The sequence below is a fragment of the Lampetra planeri genome, unplaced genomic scaffold (genome assembly GCF_965212315.1).
Source record: "Lampetra planeri unplaced genomic scaffold, kcLamPlan1.2.h2 scaffold_2149, whole genome shotgun sequence".
NCBI lineage: Eukaryota > Metazoa > Chordata > Hyperoartia > Petromyzontiformes > Petromyzontidae > Lampetra > Lampetra planeri.
Window position 1 is genome coordinate 1 of NW_027614914.1, and position 18542 is coordinate 18542.

An 18542-nucleotide genomic window follows, 5' to 3' on the forward strand; every position below is an offset into this window, starting at 1 on the left:
GCAGTCCACCCACGGCACCTGGTCATGTGACTTCCTTATGCACCTAGCCTGGCACAGAGGTCAACCCACGGCACCTGGTCACGTGACTTCCTCATGCACCTAGCCTGGCACAGCAGTCCACCCACGGCACCTGGTCATGTGACTTCCTCATGCACTCTAGCCTGGCACAGCAGTCCACCCACGGCACCTGGTCACGTGACTTCCTTATGCACCTAGCCTGGCACAGCAGTCAACCCACGGCACCTGGTCACGTGACTTCCTTATGCACCTAGCCTGGCACAGCAGTCAACCCACGGCACCTGGTCACGTGATTTCCTTATGCACCTAGCCTGGCACAGCAGTCAACCCACAGCACCTGGTCACGTGACTTCCTTATGCACCTAGCCTGGCACAGCAGTCAACCCACGGCACCTGGTCACGTGACTTCCTCATGCACCTAGCCTGGCACAGCAGGCAACCCACGTCACCTGGTCACGTGACTTCCTTATGCACCTAGCCTGGTACAGCAGTCAACCCACGGCACCTGATCACGTGACTTCCTCATGCACCTAGCCTGGCACAGCAGTCAACCCATGGCACCTGGTCACGTGACTTCCTTATGCACCTAGCCTGGCACAAGCGCCGTGGTGTCATCGCCGCCCCTTCGTGGCGAACGCCGATTGTTGTTGTGGTGGTGGTGGTGGTTGTTGTTGCTGTGGGTTGTACCTCAAACGTCTGAATGGGGATGAGCCGGAAGCGCCGCACCGTCTTGACGGGAGCCGGGCCCAGCGGGGGAGGGGGAGCCGGGTCCTGCAGGTACCTCAACACCTGACACACACACACACGTCAACACACACACACACACACAGACATCAACACATACAGACATCAACATACACACACACACATCAACACACACACAGACACATCAACACACACACAGACATCAACATACACACACAGACACCAACACACATACACATCAATACACACAGACACATCAACACACACAGACACATCAACACACACACAGACACATCAACACAGACAACACACATACACACATCAACACACACAGACATAAACACACACACAGACATCAACACACACAGACATCAACACACACACAGACACATCAACACACACAGACACATCAACACACACACAGACATCAACACACACAGACACATCAACACACACACAGACACATCAACACACAGACATTAACACACACACAGACATCAACACACATACACATCAACACACATACAGACATCAACACACACACAGACACATCAACATACACACACACACAGACATCAACACACACACACATCAACACACACACATACACATCAACACACACACAGACACATCAACACACACAGACACAACAACAATAACAACCACCATTCGCCACAAAGTGGCGGTGACGTCACCACGACGCTTGTGCCAGGCTATGTGCACGTTGAGGCCACGTGAGGTGTCAAACGTCCGTTGGCAGGAGGTCTCGGGACAGACCCAAGTATCATGGGTTGGCTGACTGAGATGACTGGTAGATGCACCACCAGCTGTACCCCCTATTGTGCCAATTGCTGCATTTTAGCCGCTTCGCTCATTGTTGTGAGCGCCGCTCCTCCGCCCTCCTTCATTGCTGGAGGGCGACTGCCTCCAACTGCCCAGTAGCGTCCTTCACGAGCCTCCTCCATCGAGGCCGATCTTGACACCGCTGGTACCAGTCATCGGCAAGTCCACTCAGCTCCACATCCTCCTGTACCACATCACTCCATCTCTTCTCTAGCCTGTGCCGCGCCCGTTTAGAAGAAGCTGCTTGGGCATGCGGTGGCTGGGCATGCGGGCTACATGACCCAGCCAACGCAGCCTTGCCTGCCGGAGGATCTCACGGATTGGAATGTGTCCAGATCTTTCAAGGATTTGTGAGCTCCTCACACAATCCAGCCAGGTTAGACCCAGGATGGATCATAGGCAGGCCAACCTGAATGTTTCTAACCGGCGCAGATGTTCCGTTAGAGGGGTCACACTTCACACATCAAAACCTGATACACAAACACCCAGCCACATCACACACACACATCACACACACACATCACACACACATAGACACACACACAGACAAACACACACACAGACACACACACACAGTCACATCACACACACAGACACAAACACAGACGGACACACGCATCTAAAACAAAGACAGACACATCATACACACACAGCCATATCACACAGACACATCACACAGATATACACACAGAAACATCACACACGCGCACAGAGACACACAAAGACAAAAATCCTCCATATCGCCTGAACGACTGTTGGGCCAAATGCTGTCAGCAAGCACCACAGACAAACACACACACACAGGCAGACACATCACACATCAACACCTGGCACAGATACACACACACACAATGAACACATACACACATCAAACACAGACACACTTCACACGCACACGGACACACGCAAACACATCACACGCACACATCAAACACAGACACACATATCACGCGTACGTGCGAGTGGTGGCCGCTGTGCGTGCGTGTGAGTGCGTGTGTGAGTGCGCGTGTGAGTGTGTGAGTGCGTGAGTGAGTGTGCGAGTGAGTGTGCGAGTGCGTGAGTGAGTGTGCGAGTGAGTGTGTGAGTGCGTGAGTGAGTGTGTGAGTGCGCGTGTGAGTGTGTGAGTGCGTGTGTGAGTGCGCGTGTGAGTGTGTGAGTGCGTGAGTGAGTGTGCGAGTGAGTGTGCGAGTGCGTGAGTGAGTGTGCGAGTGCGTGAGTGCGCGTGTGAGTGCGCGTGTGAGTGTTCGAGTGAGTGAGAGCACGTAAGTGAGTGCGTGAGTGTGTGTGTGTGAGTGCATGTGTGTGAGTGCATGTGCGTGCGTGTGTGCGCGTGTGCGCATGTGTGTGCATGTGTGTGTGTGCGCGTGTGTGCGTGGGTGTGTGTGTGCCACACCTATTACTATCATTAGAGGAAAAAACGGTGATCCAATCTCCGACCCCCAGGAACAGGTTTGCAGATTTGCTGAGCATTTCTGTGAGGTCCTGGGGGAGGGAAAATCTCTCAGCCAGGAAAACATCATGGCACAAAGTGGGGATAACCCTGCTGAAGCTGCGGTGCCTCAAATATTGGAAGAGGTCACCCCCTGTGAGTGGCTGGCTGAGGTGCCAGCTGTTGAGGAAGTACTGAGGGCGATCCGGAGTCTGAGACCAGGGAAGGCACCGGGCAGAGATGATCTCCCAAGCGAAATGCTGAGGGAGGGTGGCGTTTGTGCACAGACTGCCCTATATGACATCATAACAACAGTCTGGACCACTGGACGGGTTCCGCAGGACTGGAAGGATGCCCTGGTGGTCCCCCTCTTTAAGAAGGGGGACCGTACCGACTGTAACAACTACAGGGGCATCTCACTCCTCAGTGTGCCGGGTAAGGTCCTGGCAAGGATTATTCAACATCGCCTTGCTAGGCACGCTGAGGAGAGGCTTGCGGAGCCCCAATGCGGTTTCAGGAAAGGGCGGTCCTGCACAGATGCCATATTTTCTGTCCGTCTGCTACAGCAGAGGTGTAGGGAATTCCAAAAAGACCTACATCTCTGCTTTATTGACCTGGTCAAGGCCTATGATACCATCAGTAGGACTGGGCTCTGGGTTGTTCTTCGTGCTTTCGGAGTCCCTGACCCTCTGCTCACGATCATTAAGGACCTTCATGATGGTGAGCGGGCCCGGGTAAAACTACGTGGCCGGGAGTCGGAGCCTTTCCCTGTACACCTTGGGGTGCGACAGGGATGTCCTTTGGCTCCCACATTATTTAACATCTATTTCGACTGCGTAGTTCGTGAAGCCTTCAATAGCTGTACCGGGGGAATTTCCATTTGGTACAGATATAATGGGAGGCTGATCGACGCCCGGGTGCGATCAAGGGATGGCTCCCTATTGGTCAACCACGTTATGTATGCCGATGATTTGGTAATAGCTGCTCATTCAGAAGAGGAGTTGGAGACGCTGCTGCTGAGACTGGAGCGTGCCACTAAGAGGTGGGGCCTTACCATCAGCCCCACCAAAACTAAGCACCTGCCTGGGTATTTTGTACCATCGGACACTCCACCCCCACAACTCCCAATTGGTGATGGGGCAGTTGTGGAGAGAGTGGAGAGTTTCCCATACCTGGGCAGTGTGCTTATGACCGGCTCCAGTTTATCAGCAGAGGTCTCACTCCGAATCAGTCGAGCGGCAATATCTTTTCATCGGTTGCGTAGCGCTGTGTGGAAGCTACCTGGTCTGTCGCTCCGCACGAAGCTTCAGGTCTTCTCGGCCACGGTCATTCCCTCCCTTCTCTACGCTTGCGAAACGTGGACCCCCCTAGTGGAGCATCTTCGCCGGTTGGAAACATTTAGGCTGGCCTGCCTACGATCCATCCTGGGTTTAACCAGGCTGGATTGTGTGAGGAGCTCACAAGTCCTTGAAAGATCTGGGCAAAGTCCCATCAGTGAGCTCCTCCGGCAGGCAAGGCTGCGTTGGCTGGGTCATGTAGCCCGCATGCCCAGCAACCGCATGCCTAAACAGCTTTTGTTCGGCCAGATCGAGGGGGCTAAACGGGCGCGGCACGGGCTAGAGAAGAGATGGAGTGATGTGGTACAGGAGGACGTGGAGCTGAGTGGACTTGCCGATGACTGGTACCAGCGGTGTCAAGATCGGCCTCAGTGGAGGAGGCTCGTGAAGGACGCTACTGGGCAGTTGGAGGCAGTCGCCCTCCAACAACAACGGAGGGCGGAGGAGCGACGCTCACAACAACGAGCGGAGCGCCGGGTGGCTAAAGCACAGCAAGTTGGTACAGTAGGGGGCACAGGTGGTGCATCAGCCAGTCATCTCGGTCATCTCGGTCAGTCGACCCGTGGCACCTGGGTCTGCCCCGTGACCTCCTGCCAGCGGGCGTTCGACACTTCACGTGGCCTCAAGGTGCACATGGCCTGGCACAAGCGTCGTGGTGACGTCACCGCCACTTAGTGGCGAATGGCGGTTGTTGTTGTTGTTGTGTGTGCGCGTGCATGTGTGTGTGCGTGTGTGTGTGCGCGCATATGTGCGCGACTTGGCCACCTTCTTCTCGGTGCCGGAGAAAACGTCGCGCAGAGAGGCGAGCTTCAGCAGCAGCAGCTCCAAGTCACCCTCCTGGGACACGGAGAGACAACGGCACGGGGAGACACGGGGAGAGACAAGGGCATGGGGAGACACGGGGAGACACGGGGAGAGACGGGGAGAGACGGGGAGAGACAGAGGCATGGGGAGACACGGGGAGACACGGGGAGACACGAGGAGAGACAAGGGCATGGGGAGAGACGGGGAGACACGGGGAGACACGGGAAGAGACAGGGGCATGGGGAGACACGGGGAGACACGGGGAGACACGGGGAGAGACAGGGGCATGGGGAGACACGGGGAGACACGGGGAGACACGAGGAGAGACAGGGGCATGGGGAGAGACGGGGAGACACGGGGAGACACGAGGAGAGACAGGGACATGGGGAGAGACGGGGAGACACGGGGAGACACCGGGAGACACGGGGAGACACGGGGAGAGCCGGGAGACACGGAAAGACACGGGGAGACACGGGGAGAGCCGGGAGACACCGGGAGACACGGGAAGACACGGGGAGACATGTGTGAGCCACGCGGCGTGGACGTGAGGATACAAGGACAAGAGAGCACGCAGGGCTGGTGCGTCTGTACCGCGCGTGGACGTGCGTGTACGTGTGTGCGTGTTTGTACGTGCGTGTACGTGTGCGTGTTTGTACGTGCGTGTACGTACGTGCGTGTTTGTACGTGCGTGTACGTGTGTGCGTGTTTGTACGTGCGTGTACGTACGTGCGTGTACGTGTGTGCGTGTTTGTACGTGCGTGTACGTGTGTGCGTGTTTGTACGTGCGTGTACGTACGTGCGTGTTTGTACGTGCGTGTACGTGTGTGCGTGTTTGTACGTGCGTGTACGTACGTGCGTGTACGTGTGTGCGTGTTTGTACGTGCGTGTACGTGTGTGCGTGTTTGTACGTGCGTGTACGTACGTGCGTGTACGTGTGTGCGTGTTTGTACGTGCGTGTACGTACGTGCGTGTACGTACGTGCGTGTACGTGTGTGCGTGTTTGGACGTGCGTGTACGTGTGTGCGTGTTTGGACGTGCGTGTACGTGTGTGCGTGTTTGGACGTGCGTGTACATGTGTGCGTGTTTGTACGTGCGTGTACGTGTGTGCGTGTTTGGACGTGCGTGTACGTGTGTGCGTGTTTGGACGTGCGTGTACGTGTGTGCGTGTTTGTACGTGCGTGTACGTGTGTGCGTGTTTGTACGTGCGTGTACGTGTGTGCGTGTTTGGACGTGCGTGTACGTGTGTGCGTGTTTGGACGTGCGTGTACGTGTGTGCGTGTTTGGACGTGCGTGTACGTGTGTGCGTGTTTGGACGTGCGTGTACGTGTGTGCGTGTTTGTACGTGCGTGTACGTGTGTGCGTGTTTGTACGTGCGTGTACGTGTGTGCGTGTTTGTACGTGCGTGTACGTGTGTGCGTGTTTGGACGTGCGTGTACGTACGTGCGTGTTTGGACGTGCGTGTACGTGTGTGCGTGTTTGTACGTGCGTGTACGTGTGTGCGTGTTTGTACGTGCGTGAGTACGTGTGTGCGTGTTTGTACGTGCGTGAGTACGTGTGTGCGTGTTTGTACGTGCGTGAGTACGTGTGTGCGTGTTTGTACGTGCGTGAGTACGTGTATACGTGCGTGAGTACGTGCGTGCGTGTGTACGTGAGTGTGTACGAGCGTGCATGCGTGTGCGTGCATGTGTACGTGCGTGTGTACGTGCGTGCATGCGTGTGCGTGCATGTGTACGTGCGTGAGTACGTGAGTGTGTACGAGCGTGTGTACGTGCGTACATGCGTGTGCGTGCGTGTATACGTGTGTGTGTGCGTGCGTGTGTGTACGTGTGTGTGTGTGTGTGCGTGCGTGTGTGTACGTGTGTGTGTACGCGTGTGTACGTGTGTGTGCGTGTGTGTGTGTACGCGTGTGTACGTGTGTGTGTACGTGTGTGTACGTGTGTGTGCGTGTGTGTGTGTACGCGTGTGTACGTGTGTGTGTACGTGTGTGTACGTGTGTGTGCGTGTGTGTGTGCATGTGTGTGCGTGCCTGTGCACTGGGAGGGGGGCTGCCCCTCTTCGCCGCCCTCCCCAGCGGGGTGCCGGGCGGCGGCTCAAACAGCCGCCCCAGCGCCTCCAGGCCCTGCAGCAACGAGTTCAGCTCACTGCACACACACACACACACAGACACACACACACACACAGACACACACACACACACACACACAGACACACACACACAGACACACACACACACAGACACACACACACACAGACACACACACACACACACAGACACACACACACACAGACACACAGACACACACACACACAGACACACACACACAGACAGACATAGACACACACATACATACATACAGACACACACACATCACACACGTACAGACAGACAGACACACATCACACACATACAGACACACACACACAGACACACACACACACAGACACACATCACAGACACACACACAGACACACACACAGACACACACAGCCATCGCACACACACACACAGACACACACACACAGACACACATAGACATCGCATACACACACACAGACACACACACACAGACACACACACAGACACACACACACAGACACACACACACACATCACACACACACACATCACACACATACAGACACACACAGACACACACACACACATCACACATACACACATAGACATCACACACACAGACATCACACAGACACACACCACACAGACACACACACACCACACACAGACAGACACACACACACACACAGACAGACACACACATCACACACGTACAGACAGACAGACACACATACACACACACACACATAAACACACAGACAACAACAACCGCCATTCGCCACTAAGTGGCAGTGACGTCACCACGGCGCTTGTGCCAGGCTATGTGCACGTTGAGGCCACGTGAAGTGTCGAACGCCCGCTGGCAGGTCACGGGACAGACCCAGCAGGTGCCACAGGTCGACTGACTGAGACGACCGAGATGACTGGCTGATGCACCACCTCTGCCCCCTACTGTGCCAACTTGCTGTGCTTTAGCCACCCGGCACTCCGCTCGTTGTTGTGAGCGTCGCTCCTCCGCCCTCCGTTGTTGTTGGAGGGCGACTGCCTCCAACTGCCCAGTAACGTCCTTCACGAGCCTCCTCCACAGAGGCCGATCTTGACACCGCTGGTACCAGTCATCGGCAAGTCCACTCAGCTCCACGTCCTCCTGTACCACATCACTCCATCTCTTCTCTAGCCCGTACCGCGCCCTTTCGCCCCCTCGATCCGGCCGAACAAAAGCTGTTTAGGCATGCGGTGGCTGGGCATGCGAGCTACGTGACACAGCCAACGCAGCCTTGCCTGCCGGAGGAGCTCACCAATGGGACTTTGTCCAGATTTTTCAAGGACTTGTGAGCTCCTCACACAATCCAGCCTGCAGGTTAACCCATGGATGGATCGTAGGCAGGCCAGCCTGAATGTTTCTAACCGGCGAAGACTTTCCATTGTAGAGATCCGCGTTTCGCATGTCCCGGCAGTCTCTGGTCTACTCCGGTCCACGTTTACGACGTTTAGACAATGCCACCATGGATCTATTTACACACAAGCACTTGTGCCAGGCTATGTGCACACACACAGACAGAGACAAAGATCCCCCATATAGCCATAACAGATGGTTGGGGAAAGTGCCATTGGTAAGCACCTATGAAGGTCGGCTTGGCACACGAGGGGGTGGGTGGCCAGCACCACGCCCGCCCGCCTTTGTCTCCCCAGTGGCGATGTTTACACACCGCACCAGGTACTCATTTGAGGCCGAGTCGACCTAGGGGATGCCCCGGACCGGTTAGGATAATCGCCACTGGTGTTTGTGGCCGTGAGCGGGAATCAAACTCGCGTCGCCGGGGTTCGTAGCGCAGCGCGCTAATGCACACACACACACAATCACACACACACACGCACAACCACACACACAACCACACACACACACACACCCATACACACACAACCACACACACACACACACCCATACACACACAACCACACACACACACAACCGCACACACACGCACACACACACAATCACACACACGCACAACCACACACACAACCACACACACACACACACCCATACACACACAACCACACACACACACAACCACACACACACGCACACACACGCACACACAACCACACACACACACAACCACACACACACACACAACCACACACACACAACCACACACACAACCACACACACACACAACCACACACACACAACCACACACACACACAACTACACACAATCACACACACACACACAACCACACACACAACCACACACACAACCACACACACACACACACACAACCGCACACACACGCACACACAACCGCACACACACGCACACACACGCACACACAACCACACACACACACAACCACACACACACAACCACACACACACACACACAACCACACACACACACACACAACTACACACAACCACACACACGCACAACCACACACACAACCACACACACACACAACCACATACATGGGATCCACCCCGTGTAGACACCACCACCACAGCCACGACCACCACCACCGCCACCGCCACCACCACCACCACCGCTATGCCATCTCTGCCTAGCATCACCACCGCCTCCATCACCACCGTGCCATCTCTGCGTAGCGTCACCAACGTCCCCACCGTCACCACCGCCACCACCGCCACCACCACCACCACCACCATCTACAACAACGGAGTGGTGCCATTGTTGTTAATCTCTGTATCTCTGTGTGTCTCTGTGTGTCTCTGTGTGTCTCTGTGTGTCTCTGTGTGTCTCTGTGTGTCTCTATGTGTCTCTGTGTGTCTCTGTGTATCTCTATGTGTCTCTGTGTGTCTCTGTGTGTCTCTGTGTATCTCTATGTATCTCTATGTGTCTCTGTGTGTCTCTGTGTGTCTCTATGTGTCTCTGTGTGTCTCTGTGTATCTCTATGTGTCTCTATGTATCTCTATGTATCTCTGTGTGTCTCTATGTATCTCTGTGTGTCTCTGTGTGTCTCTATGTGTCTCTGTGTGTCTCTGTGTGTCTCTGTGTCTCTGTGTATCTCTATGTATCTCTATGTATCTCTATGTATCTCTATGTATCTCTGTGTCTCTAAGTGTCTCTATGTATCTCTATGTGTCTCTGTGTGTCTCTATGTATCTCTATGTATCTCTGTGTGTCTCTGTGTGTCTCTGTGTGTCTCTGTGTGTCTCTATGTGTCTCTGTGTGTCTCTGTGTGTCTCTGTGTCTCTGTGTATCTCTATGTATCTCTATGTATCTCTGTGTGTCTCTATGTATCTCTGTGTGTCTCTATGTATCTCTATGTATCTCTGTGTGTCTCTATGTGTCTCTATGTGTCTCTATGTATCTCTGTGTGTCTCTGTGTGTCTCTATGTATCTCTGTGTGTCTCTATGTATCTCTATGTATCTCTGTGTGTCTCTATGTGTCTCTATGTGTCTCTATGTATCTCTGTGTGTCTCTGTGTGTCTCTGTGTGTCTCTGTGTATCTCTGTGTGTCTCTGTGTGTCTCTATGTGTCTCTGTGTGTCTCTGTGTGTCTCTGTGTGTCTCTGTGTGTCTCTGTGTGTCTCTGTGTGTCTCTATGTGTCTCTATGTGTCTCTATGTATCTCTATGTATCTCTGTGTGTCTCTATGTATCTCTATGTATCTCTGTGTGTCTCTATGTGTCTCTATGTGTCTCTATGTATCTCTGTGTGTCTCTGTGTGTCTCTGTGTGTCTCTGTGTGTCTCTGTGTGTCTCTGTGTGTCTCTATGTGTCTCTGTGTGTCTCTGTGTGTCTCTGTGTGTCTCTATGTGTCTCTATGTGTCTCTATGTGTCTCTATGTGTCTCTATGTGTCTCTGTGTGTCTCTGTGTGTCTCTGTGTGTCTCTGTGTGTCTCTGTGTGTCTCTGTGTGTCTCTGTGTATCTCTATGTGTCTCTGTGTGTCTCTGTGTGTCTCTATGTGTCTCTATGTGTCTCTATGTGTCTCTGTGTGTCTCTGTGTGTCTCTATGTGTCTCTGTGTGTCTCTGTGTGTCTCTATGTGTCTCTGTGTGTCTCTGTGTGTCTCTGTGTGTCTCTGTGTGTCTCTGTGTGTCTCTATGTGTCTCTATGTGTCTCTATGTGTCTCTATGTGTCTCTGTGTGTCTCTATGTGTCTCTGTGTGTCTCTGTGTGTCTCTGTGTGTCTCTGTGTGTCTCTGTGTGTCTCTATGTGTCTCTATGTGTCTCTGTGTGTCTCTGTGTGTCTCTGTGTGTCTCTGTGTGTCTCTGTGTGTCTCTGTGTGTCTCTGTGTGTCTCTGTGTGTCTCTGTGTGTCTCTGTGTGTCTCTATGTGTCTCTGTGTGTCTCTATGTATCTCTATGTATCTCTATGTGTCTCTGTGTGTCTCTGTGTGTCTCTGTGTGTCTCTGTGTGTCTCTGTGTGTCTCTGTGTGTCTCTGTGTGTCTCTATGTATCTCTATGTATCTCTATGTGTCTCTATGTGTCTCTGTGTATCTCTATGTGTCTCTATGTATCTCTATGTATCTCTATGTGTCTCTATGTGTCTCTGTGTGTCTCTATGTGTCTCTGTGTGTCTCTGTCTCTGTGTCTCTGTGTCTCTATGTATCTCTAAGTGTCTCTGTGTATCTCCATGTGAATGAATGTATCTCTATGTGTATGAATGTATCTCTACGTGTCTTTATGTCACGTTGAGTGGTGAGTGCCGAGTGGTGAGTGTTGAGAAGTGAGTCTTGAGTGGTGAGTGTTGAGTGGTGAGTTCAGCTGTGAGTGCTGAGCGGTGAGTGTTGAATGGTGAGTGGTGAGTGTTTAGTGGTGAGTGTTGAGTGTTGAGTGGTGAGTGTTGAGTGGTGAGTTGAGCGGTGAGTGTTGAGCGGTGAGTGTTGAGCGGTGAGTTGAGTTGAGTGGTGAGTGTTTAGTGTTGAGTGTTTAGTGGTCAGTTGAGCGGTGAGTGTTGAGTGGTGAGCAGTGTGTGGTGAGTTGAGCGGTAAGTGTTGAGTGGTGAGCGGTGAGTTGAGTGGTGAGTGTTGAGTGGTGAGTCTTGCGGAGTGAGTGATGAGTGGTGAGGAGTGTGTGGTGAGTGCTGAGCAATGGGAATTGAGTGACCGCAATAGGAATGCGTGTGTGTGTGTGTGCGTGTGTGTGTGTGTGCGTGTGTGTGTGTGTGCGTGTGTGTGTGTGTGCGTGCGGATGTGCGTGCGCGCGCGTGTGTGTGTGTGCGTGCGTGCGGATGTGCGTGCGCGTGTGCGTGTGTGTGCGCGTGTGCGTGCGTCTGGGGAGCGGTGGTGAAGCGGTTAGCACGCTGCGCTACGAACCCGGCCACCCGAGTTAAATTCCCGCACATGCTCCACAGTAGCGATCATTCACTGTGCAACACAATTTGTGTTCCTGGGTAGTAAGTGTTATTTCTAAATTGCTTATGCCTCAACAGTGCATAAAACGGCGATCATTCCCCACAAACGTTGCTTTTGTGACTGGGACTTTACGTGAAGCAATGACACAAATGCACACCACGTGGTCTCACTGCAAATATGTTCGTTATCAAAATATCACCATCCTGGTCACAAAAGCAAAGTTTGTGGAGAATAATTATAATCGCCGTTTTCTGTACTTTTGAGGCATAAGCAATTAGGAAATAACACTTACTACCCAGGGACAAAAAGTGTTTTTGTTCCACAGTTAATTACATTATCTGAACCGGTAATGGGCCTGCCCTAGGTTGACTCAGCCTCAAACGAGTATCTGGATGCGGTGTGCAGTAAACATCGCCACCGGGGAGACAAAGGCGGCCGGGCGTGGTGCTGGCCACCCACCCCCTCGTGTGCCACAGTGCCGGCCCTCATAGGTGCTCGCTAACAGCACTTGCCCCGCAGTCTGTTTGAGGCTACACGGTCGGGACCTTTGTCTTTGTGGAGGAGGGTGTCACACAGGAAGTCGCGTGCTGATCCTGCAGCTGCTGCTGCTACTGCCGGACAGAGTGCAGCTGTGCGCTGCGAACAACAACATCCCAGCCACGACACACACACACGCCCCACTGTGTGTGCGCCTTTGCCTGTGCGTCTGTCTGTCTGTCTGGGTGGCGTAGCCCCGCATGGCCCAGCCACCGCATGCCCAAGCAGCTTCTGTTTCGCTCGGATAGATGGGGGCTAAACGGGCGCGGCACGGGCTAGAGAAGAGATGGAGTGATGTGGTACGGGAGGACGTGGAGCTGAGTGGACTTGCCGATAACTGGTACCAGCGGTGTCAAGATCGACCTCTGTGGAGGAGGCTCGTGAAGGACGCTACTGGGCAGTTGGAGGCAGTCGCCCTCCAACAACAACGGAGGGCGGAGGAGCGACGCTCACAACAACGAGCGGAGCGCCGGGCGGATTAAATACACTGAGGTGGTGCATCTACCGGCCATCTCAGTCAGTCGACCCGTGGCACCACCTGGGTCTGCCCCGTGACCTCCTGCCAGCGGGCGTTCGACACTTCACGTGGCCTCAGAGTGCACCTGGCCTGGCACAGGCGCTGTGGTGACGTCACCACCGCCACTTGGTGGTGAAACGCGGCCGTCGATGTTGGGTCTGTCTGTCTCATTTGCTGGCTAATGCGTCTGGCGTGTAAACCAAGCGATGTTTCATGACACCGGCTAAGACCCACTCAGCCAAGGCCGTAGCCATGGAGTCAACATTGGGGGGGACCAAATCTACCCAGAGAAAAAATCTACATTTGAAAACGGATTTCCTGCCATTTCCTGCCTAAAATATTGAAAAAAATTCCCTAACACATGGGATGGACTTTTGATTTATTTTTTACAATAATGTCTAATAGTGTGTTGTATTAAAGTGCTCCGTTTTTACTCTTTTTCCATTTCTTGTTTCATTGTATGTAATGTTTGAGATTAGGGATTAATAAAGTCCAACCATAACCACAATCGTATGAACAGAAATCTATGCATTGATTTATATGAAGACGAGTCCAGATATTGTGGCCAAGGTTTAGCATATTGTTGTTTTTATTTACATAGCATAGCATGTGGCCGAAACGTCGTGAGAATTATTTTATTATATATAATTTTATTATTTTATTATTTCCCTTCTACGTGACTTTACCAAAAGAATCAAGAAGATGAATCCCTGCAGTCACGAAAGCTTCAAATCGAAATTTAATATTTTATAATGTTTTATTTTTATTATTTTATTATTTCCCTTCTACGTGACTTTACCGAAAGAATCAAGAAGATGAATCCCTGCAGTCACGAAAGCTTTAAATCGAAATTCATTATTACTTGCTCATATTTTTATAGCAATATATTGGGGGGGGGACATTTTGAGCATATTTGAATATTGGTTGGGGATGTCCCCCCCCCCCCAAAATCTATTATAATAACGGCCTTGCACTCAGCTCTGTAGTTATTTATTGTAGGAGCAGCCCGGCCACAAATGATGGCTCAACAAAGTGGATCATCATCATCGTCGCGTGGAAATTGACAGCGGCAGGCAAATGCCTCTAAACGCGTGGCGGTGGTGGCGGTGGTGGTGGATGCGGTGGTGGTGGTGGATGCGGTGGTGGTGGTGGCGGTGGTGGTGGTGGATGCGAAAGTGGAGGGTGAAACCGGAGGACCCGGAGAAAAATCCACGAGACCACGGGGAGAGAGAGAGAGCGCATGCAGACTACAGCGCTACAGGCGTCAGGGACGGGATCGAACCCACGATCTCCTGTATACCAGGCGAGGTAGTTAACATCTCCTAGCCACCACGGCGACCGTGTCTGTGTCATCATGCGTGTGTGTGTCATCATCATGTGTGTGTGTGTGTCATCATGCGTGTGTGTGTGTCATCATCCGTGTGTGTGTGTCATCATCATGCGTGTGTGTGTGTCATCATGCGTGTGTGTGTGTGTCATCATGAGTGTGTGTGTTTGTCATCATGAGTGTGTGTGTGTGTGTCATCATGCGTGTGTGTGTGTCTGTCATCATGCGTGTGTGTGTGTGTGTCATAGGTGCTTGCTAACAGCACTAGCCCCAACAGTCTGTCAGGGCTACACAGGGCATCTTTGTCTTTGTGCGTTGCCGCGTGCGTGTGTGTGTGCGTCTGTCACCGTGCGTGCGTGTGTGCGTCTGTCACCGTGTGTGTGTGCGTCTGTCACCGTGCGTGCGTGTGTGCGTCTGTCACCCCATGTGTGTGTGCGTGCGTCTGTCACCGTGCGTGTGTGTGTGCGTCTGTCACCGTGCGTGCGTGTGTGCGTCTGTCACCGTGTGTGTGTGCGTGCGTCTGTCACCGTGTGTGTGTGTGTCTGTTACCGTGTGTGTGTGTGTGCGTCTGTCACCGTGTGTGTGTGTGTGTGTCTGTCACCGTGCGTGCGTCTGTCACCGTGTGTGTGTGGGTGCGTCTGTCACCGTGCGTGTGTGTGTGCGTCTGTTACCGTGCGTGTGTGTGTGCGTCTGTCACCGTGCGTGCGTCCGAATGAATCTCATCCATCAGCTCAGTGGGGGGCCGGGGGGGGGGGCATCTCTTAGCCCCACGGTCAAAACTTTCGCTGAGTAATGTATTTCTCCACGGCGGAACGCGGGGAAGCCAAAACTGACGTGTGGCGTTAGTCTCTCTCACCGTGAACCATCCCCACCGATACAATTAGCCCACCGCCACCACCGGCACCACCACAATCGCCACCGCCACCACAACCACCGCCACCACCGGCACCACCACAATCGCCACCGCAACCACAATCACCGCCACCACCGGCACCACCACAATCGCTACCGCAACCACAACCACCGCCACCACCGGCACCACCACGGCGCTACGACAGGGCATCGCACGGCCCAGCGAGTGTACGCCACAGTGGCTAGGAGATGTTGACTACCTCGCCTGCTGTGCAGGAGGTCGTGGGTTCCATCCCGACCCTGCTGCTGTTGCTGCTGCCACCACTGCCACTGCTGCTGCCACTGCTGATGATGCCATCACTGCCACTGCTGCTGCTGATGCCATCACTGCCACTGCTGCTGATGCCATCACTGCCACTGCTGCTGCTGCTGATGCCATCACTGCTGCTGCTGCAGCCACTGCTGATGCCATCACTGCTGCTACTGCTGATGCCATCACTGCCACTGCTGCTGCTGCCACTGCTGATGCCATCACTGCTGATGCCATCACTGCTACTGCTGCTGCTGCTGATGCCATCACTGCCACTGCTGCTGCTGCTGATGCCATCACTGCCACTCCTGCTGCTACTGCTGCTGATGCCATCACTGCCGCTGCTACTGCTGCTGCCACTGCTGATGCCATCACTGCTGCTGCTGATGCCATCACTGCTACTGCTGCTACTGATGCCATCACTGCTGCTGCTGATGCCATCACTGCTGCTGCTGCTGCCGATGCCATCACTGCTGCTGCTGCTGATGCCATCACTGCCGCTGCTGCTACTGATGCCATCACTGCTACTGCTGATGCCATCACTGCTGCTGCTGCTGATGCCATCACTGCCGCTGCTGCTACTGATGCCATCACTGCTGCTGCTGCTGCTGCCGCTGCTGATGCCATCACTGCTGCTTCCGCTGCTGCTGCCATCACTGCTGCTGCCATCACTGATACTGTTGATGCCATCACTGCTACTGCTGATGCCATCACTGATACTGCTGCTGCTGCAGCCGCTGCTGCGGTCCACCCATCTGGCTGTCATGTGCTGTGCTCCACGCAACTGTGAACGTTCAATGCATGTCTATAAAGACAAAGATCCCCCAGAGAGTCTCGGGCAGGCTGTCGGGGCAAGTGCTGTATCAGCGATGAAGGCCGGCACGGCACACGAGGGGGTGGGTGACCAGCACCACGACCCGGCCGCCTTTGTCTCCCCAGTGGCGATGTTTACTACACACCGCTACACCAGCTACTCATTGAAGGCTGAGTCGACCTCGGGCAGGGCCAGTCCTGGTTCACTGCTGTTGACCCACTCACCCGCACACTCACCCGCACACTCACCCACACACTCACCCACACACTAACCCACACACACACTCACCCACCCACACACCCACCCACACACCCACCCACACACCCACCCACACACCAACACACACACCCACCCACTCACCAACACACACCCCCACCCACCAACACTCACACACCCCACCCACCCACACACCCACCCACCCACCCACTCAGCAACCCACACACCCACCCACCCACACACCCACCCACACACCCACCCACCCACTCACACACCCGCACACTCACCTGCACACTCACCCACCCACACACCCCGCACACTCACCCGCCCACACACCCGCACACTCACCCGCCCACACACCCGCACACACACCCGCACACTCACCCACCCGCACATCCACCCACCCACCCACCCACACACTCACCCACACACCCACACACCCACACACCCACACACCCACACACCCACCCACTCACCCACCCCCCCCACCCCCCACACACCCACCCACCCACCCCCCCCACCCCCACCCCACCTGTGCAGGCGTCTTGAGGCGTTGAGGAAGAGCGCCGTGAGGTGGGGGAGGCCCCCCCCCGGCCCCCCCCCCGGGCCCCGCGCCACCTCCGTGTCCCCCGGCACGCCCTGGCACAGGTAGTCACCCACCAGCGCCGCCAGCTCGCTACCCACGCTGCAACAACCACAACAACAACCACCACAACCATCAACAACCACCACAACAACCATCACGCCCTGGCACAGGTAGTCACCCACCAGCGCCGCCAGCTCGCTACCCACGCTGCAACAACCACAACAACAACCACCACAACCATCAACAACCACCACAACAACCATCACGCCCTGGCACAGGTAGTCACCCACCAGCGCCGCCAGCTCGCTACCCACGCTGCAACAACCACAACAACAACCACCACAACCATCAACAACCACCACAACAACCATCACGCCCTGGCACAGGTAGTCACCCACCAGCACCGCCAGCTCGCTACCCACGCTGCAACAACCACAACAACAACCACAACAACAACCACCACAACCATCACCACAACCATCACGCCCTGGCACAGGTAGTCACCCACCAGCGCTGCCAGCTCGCTACCCACACTGCAACAACCACAACAACCATCAACAACCACCACAACAACCATCACGCCCTGGCACAGGTAGTCACCCGACCAGCGCCGCCAGCTTGCTACCCACGCTGCAACCACAACTACCACAACCATCAACATCAACATCACCACACAACCACCACAACCATCAACACCACCCCACCACAACTATCACTACATGTCCCCCATGTGTCCCCCCCCACCTGGCGGCCCCTGCCTCCTGCCATCGCTGCTGCAGCAGCAGCAGGGAGGAAGCCCCCCCACAGCGAGACGCCTCCGCAGTGGGGGGCCCCGCGGGGGGCCCAGTG

General features: G+C 54.4%; 1 protein-coding gene across 1 annotated transcript; it reads right to left on the reverse strand.

Annotated features, from left to right (window-relative positions):
- Positions 1 to 16: 16 nt before the first annotated feature.
- Positions 17 to 18536, reverse strand: LOC144740436 (uncharacterized). Its single transcript, XM_078623289.1, has 5 exons — positions 18438 to 18536; positions 17640 to 18008; positions 7163 to 7277; positions 5098 to 5169; positions 17 to 807 (listed from the first exon to the last, which is right to left on the reverse strand). The coding sequence occupies exons 2-5, from the start codon at positions 17954 to 17956 to the stop codon at positions 541 to 543; spliced, it is 771 nt and encodes a 256-aa protein (XP_078479415.1). The 5' UTR covers positions 17957 to 18008; positions 18438 to 18536; the 3' UTR covers positions 17 to 540.
- Positions 18537 to 18542: the final 6 nt, after the last annotated feature.

Excerpts from the sequence above, each read along its gene's own strand:
- LOC144740436 (XM_078623289.1), bottom strand. The coding sequence starts at position 17,956 with ATGGTTGTTGTGGTGGTTGTTGATGGTTGTGGTGGTTGTTGTTGTGGT. Across the intron at positions 7,278-17,639 it reads GCCTCAAGACGCCTGCACAG|TGAGCTGAACTCGTTGCTGC; the intron begins GTGGGGTGGGGG and ends GTGTGTGTGCAG. Across the intron at positions 5,170-7,162 it reads GCCCCCCTCCCAGTGCACAG|GAGGGTGACTTGGAGCTGCT; the intron begins GCACGCACACAC and ends TCCGTGTCCCAG.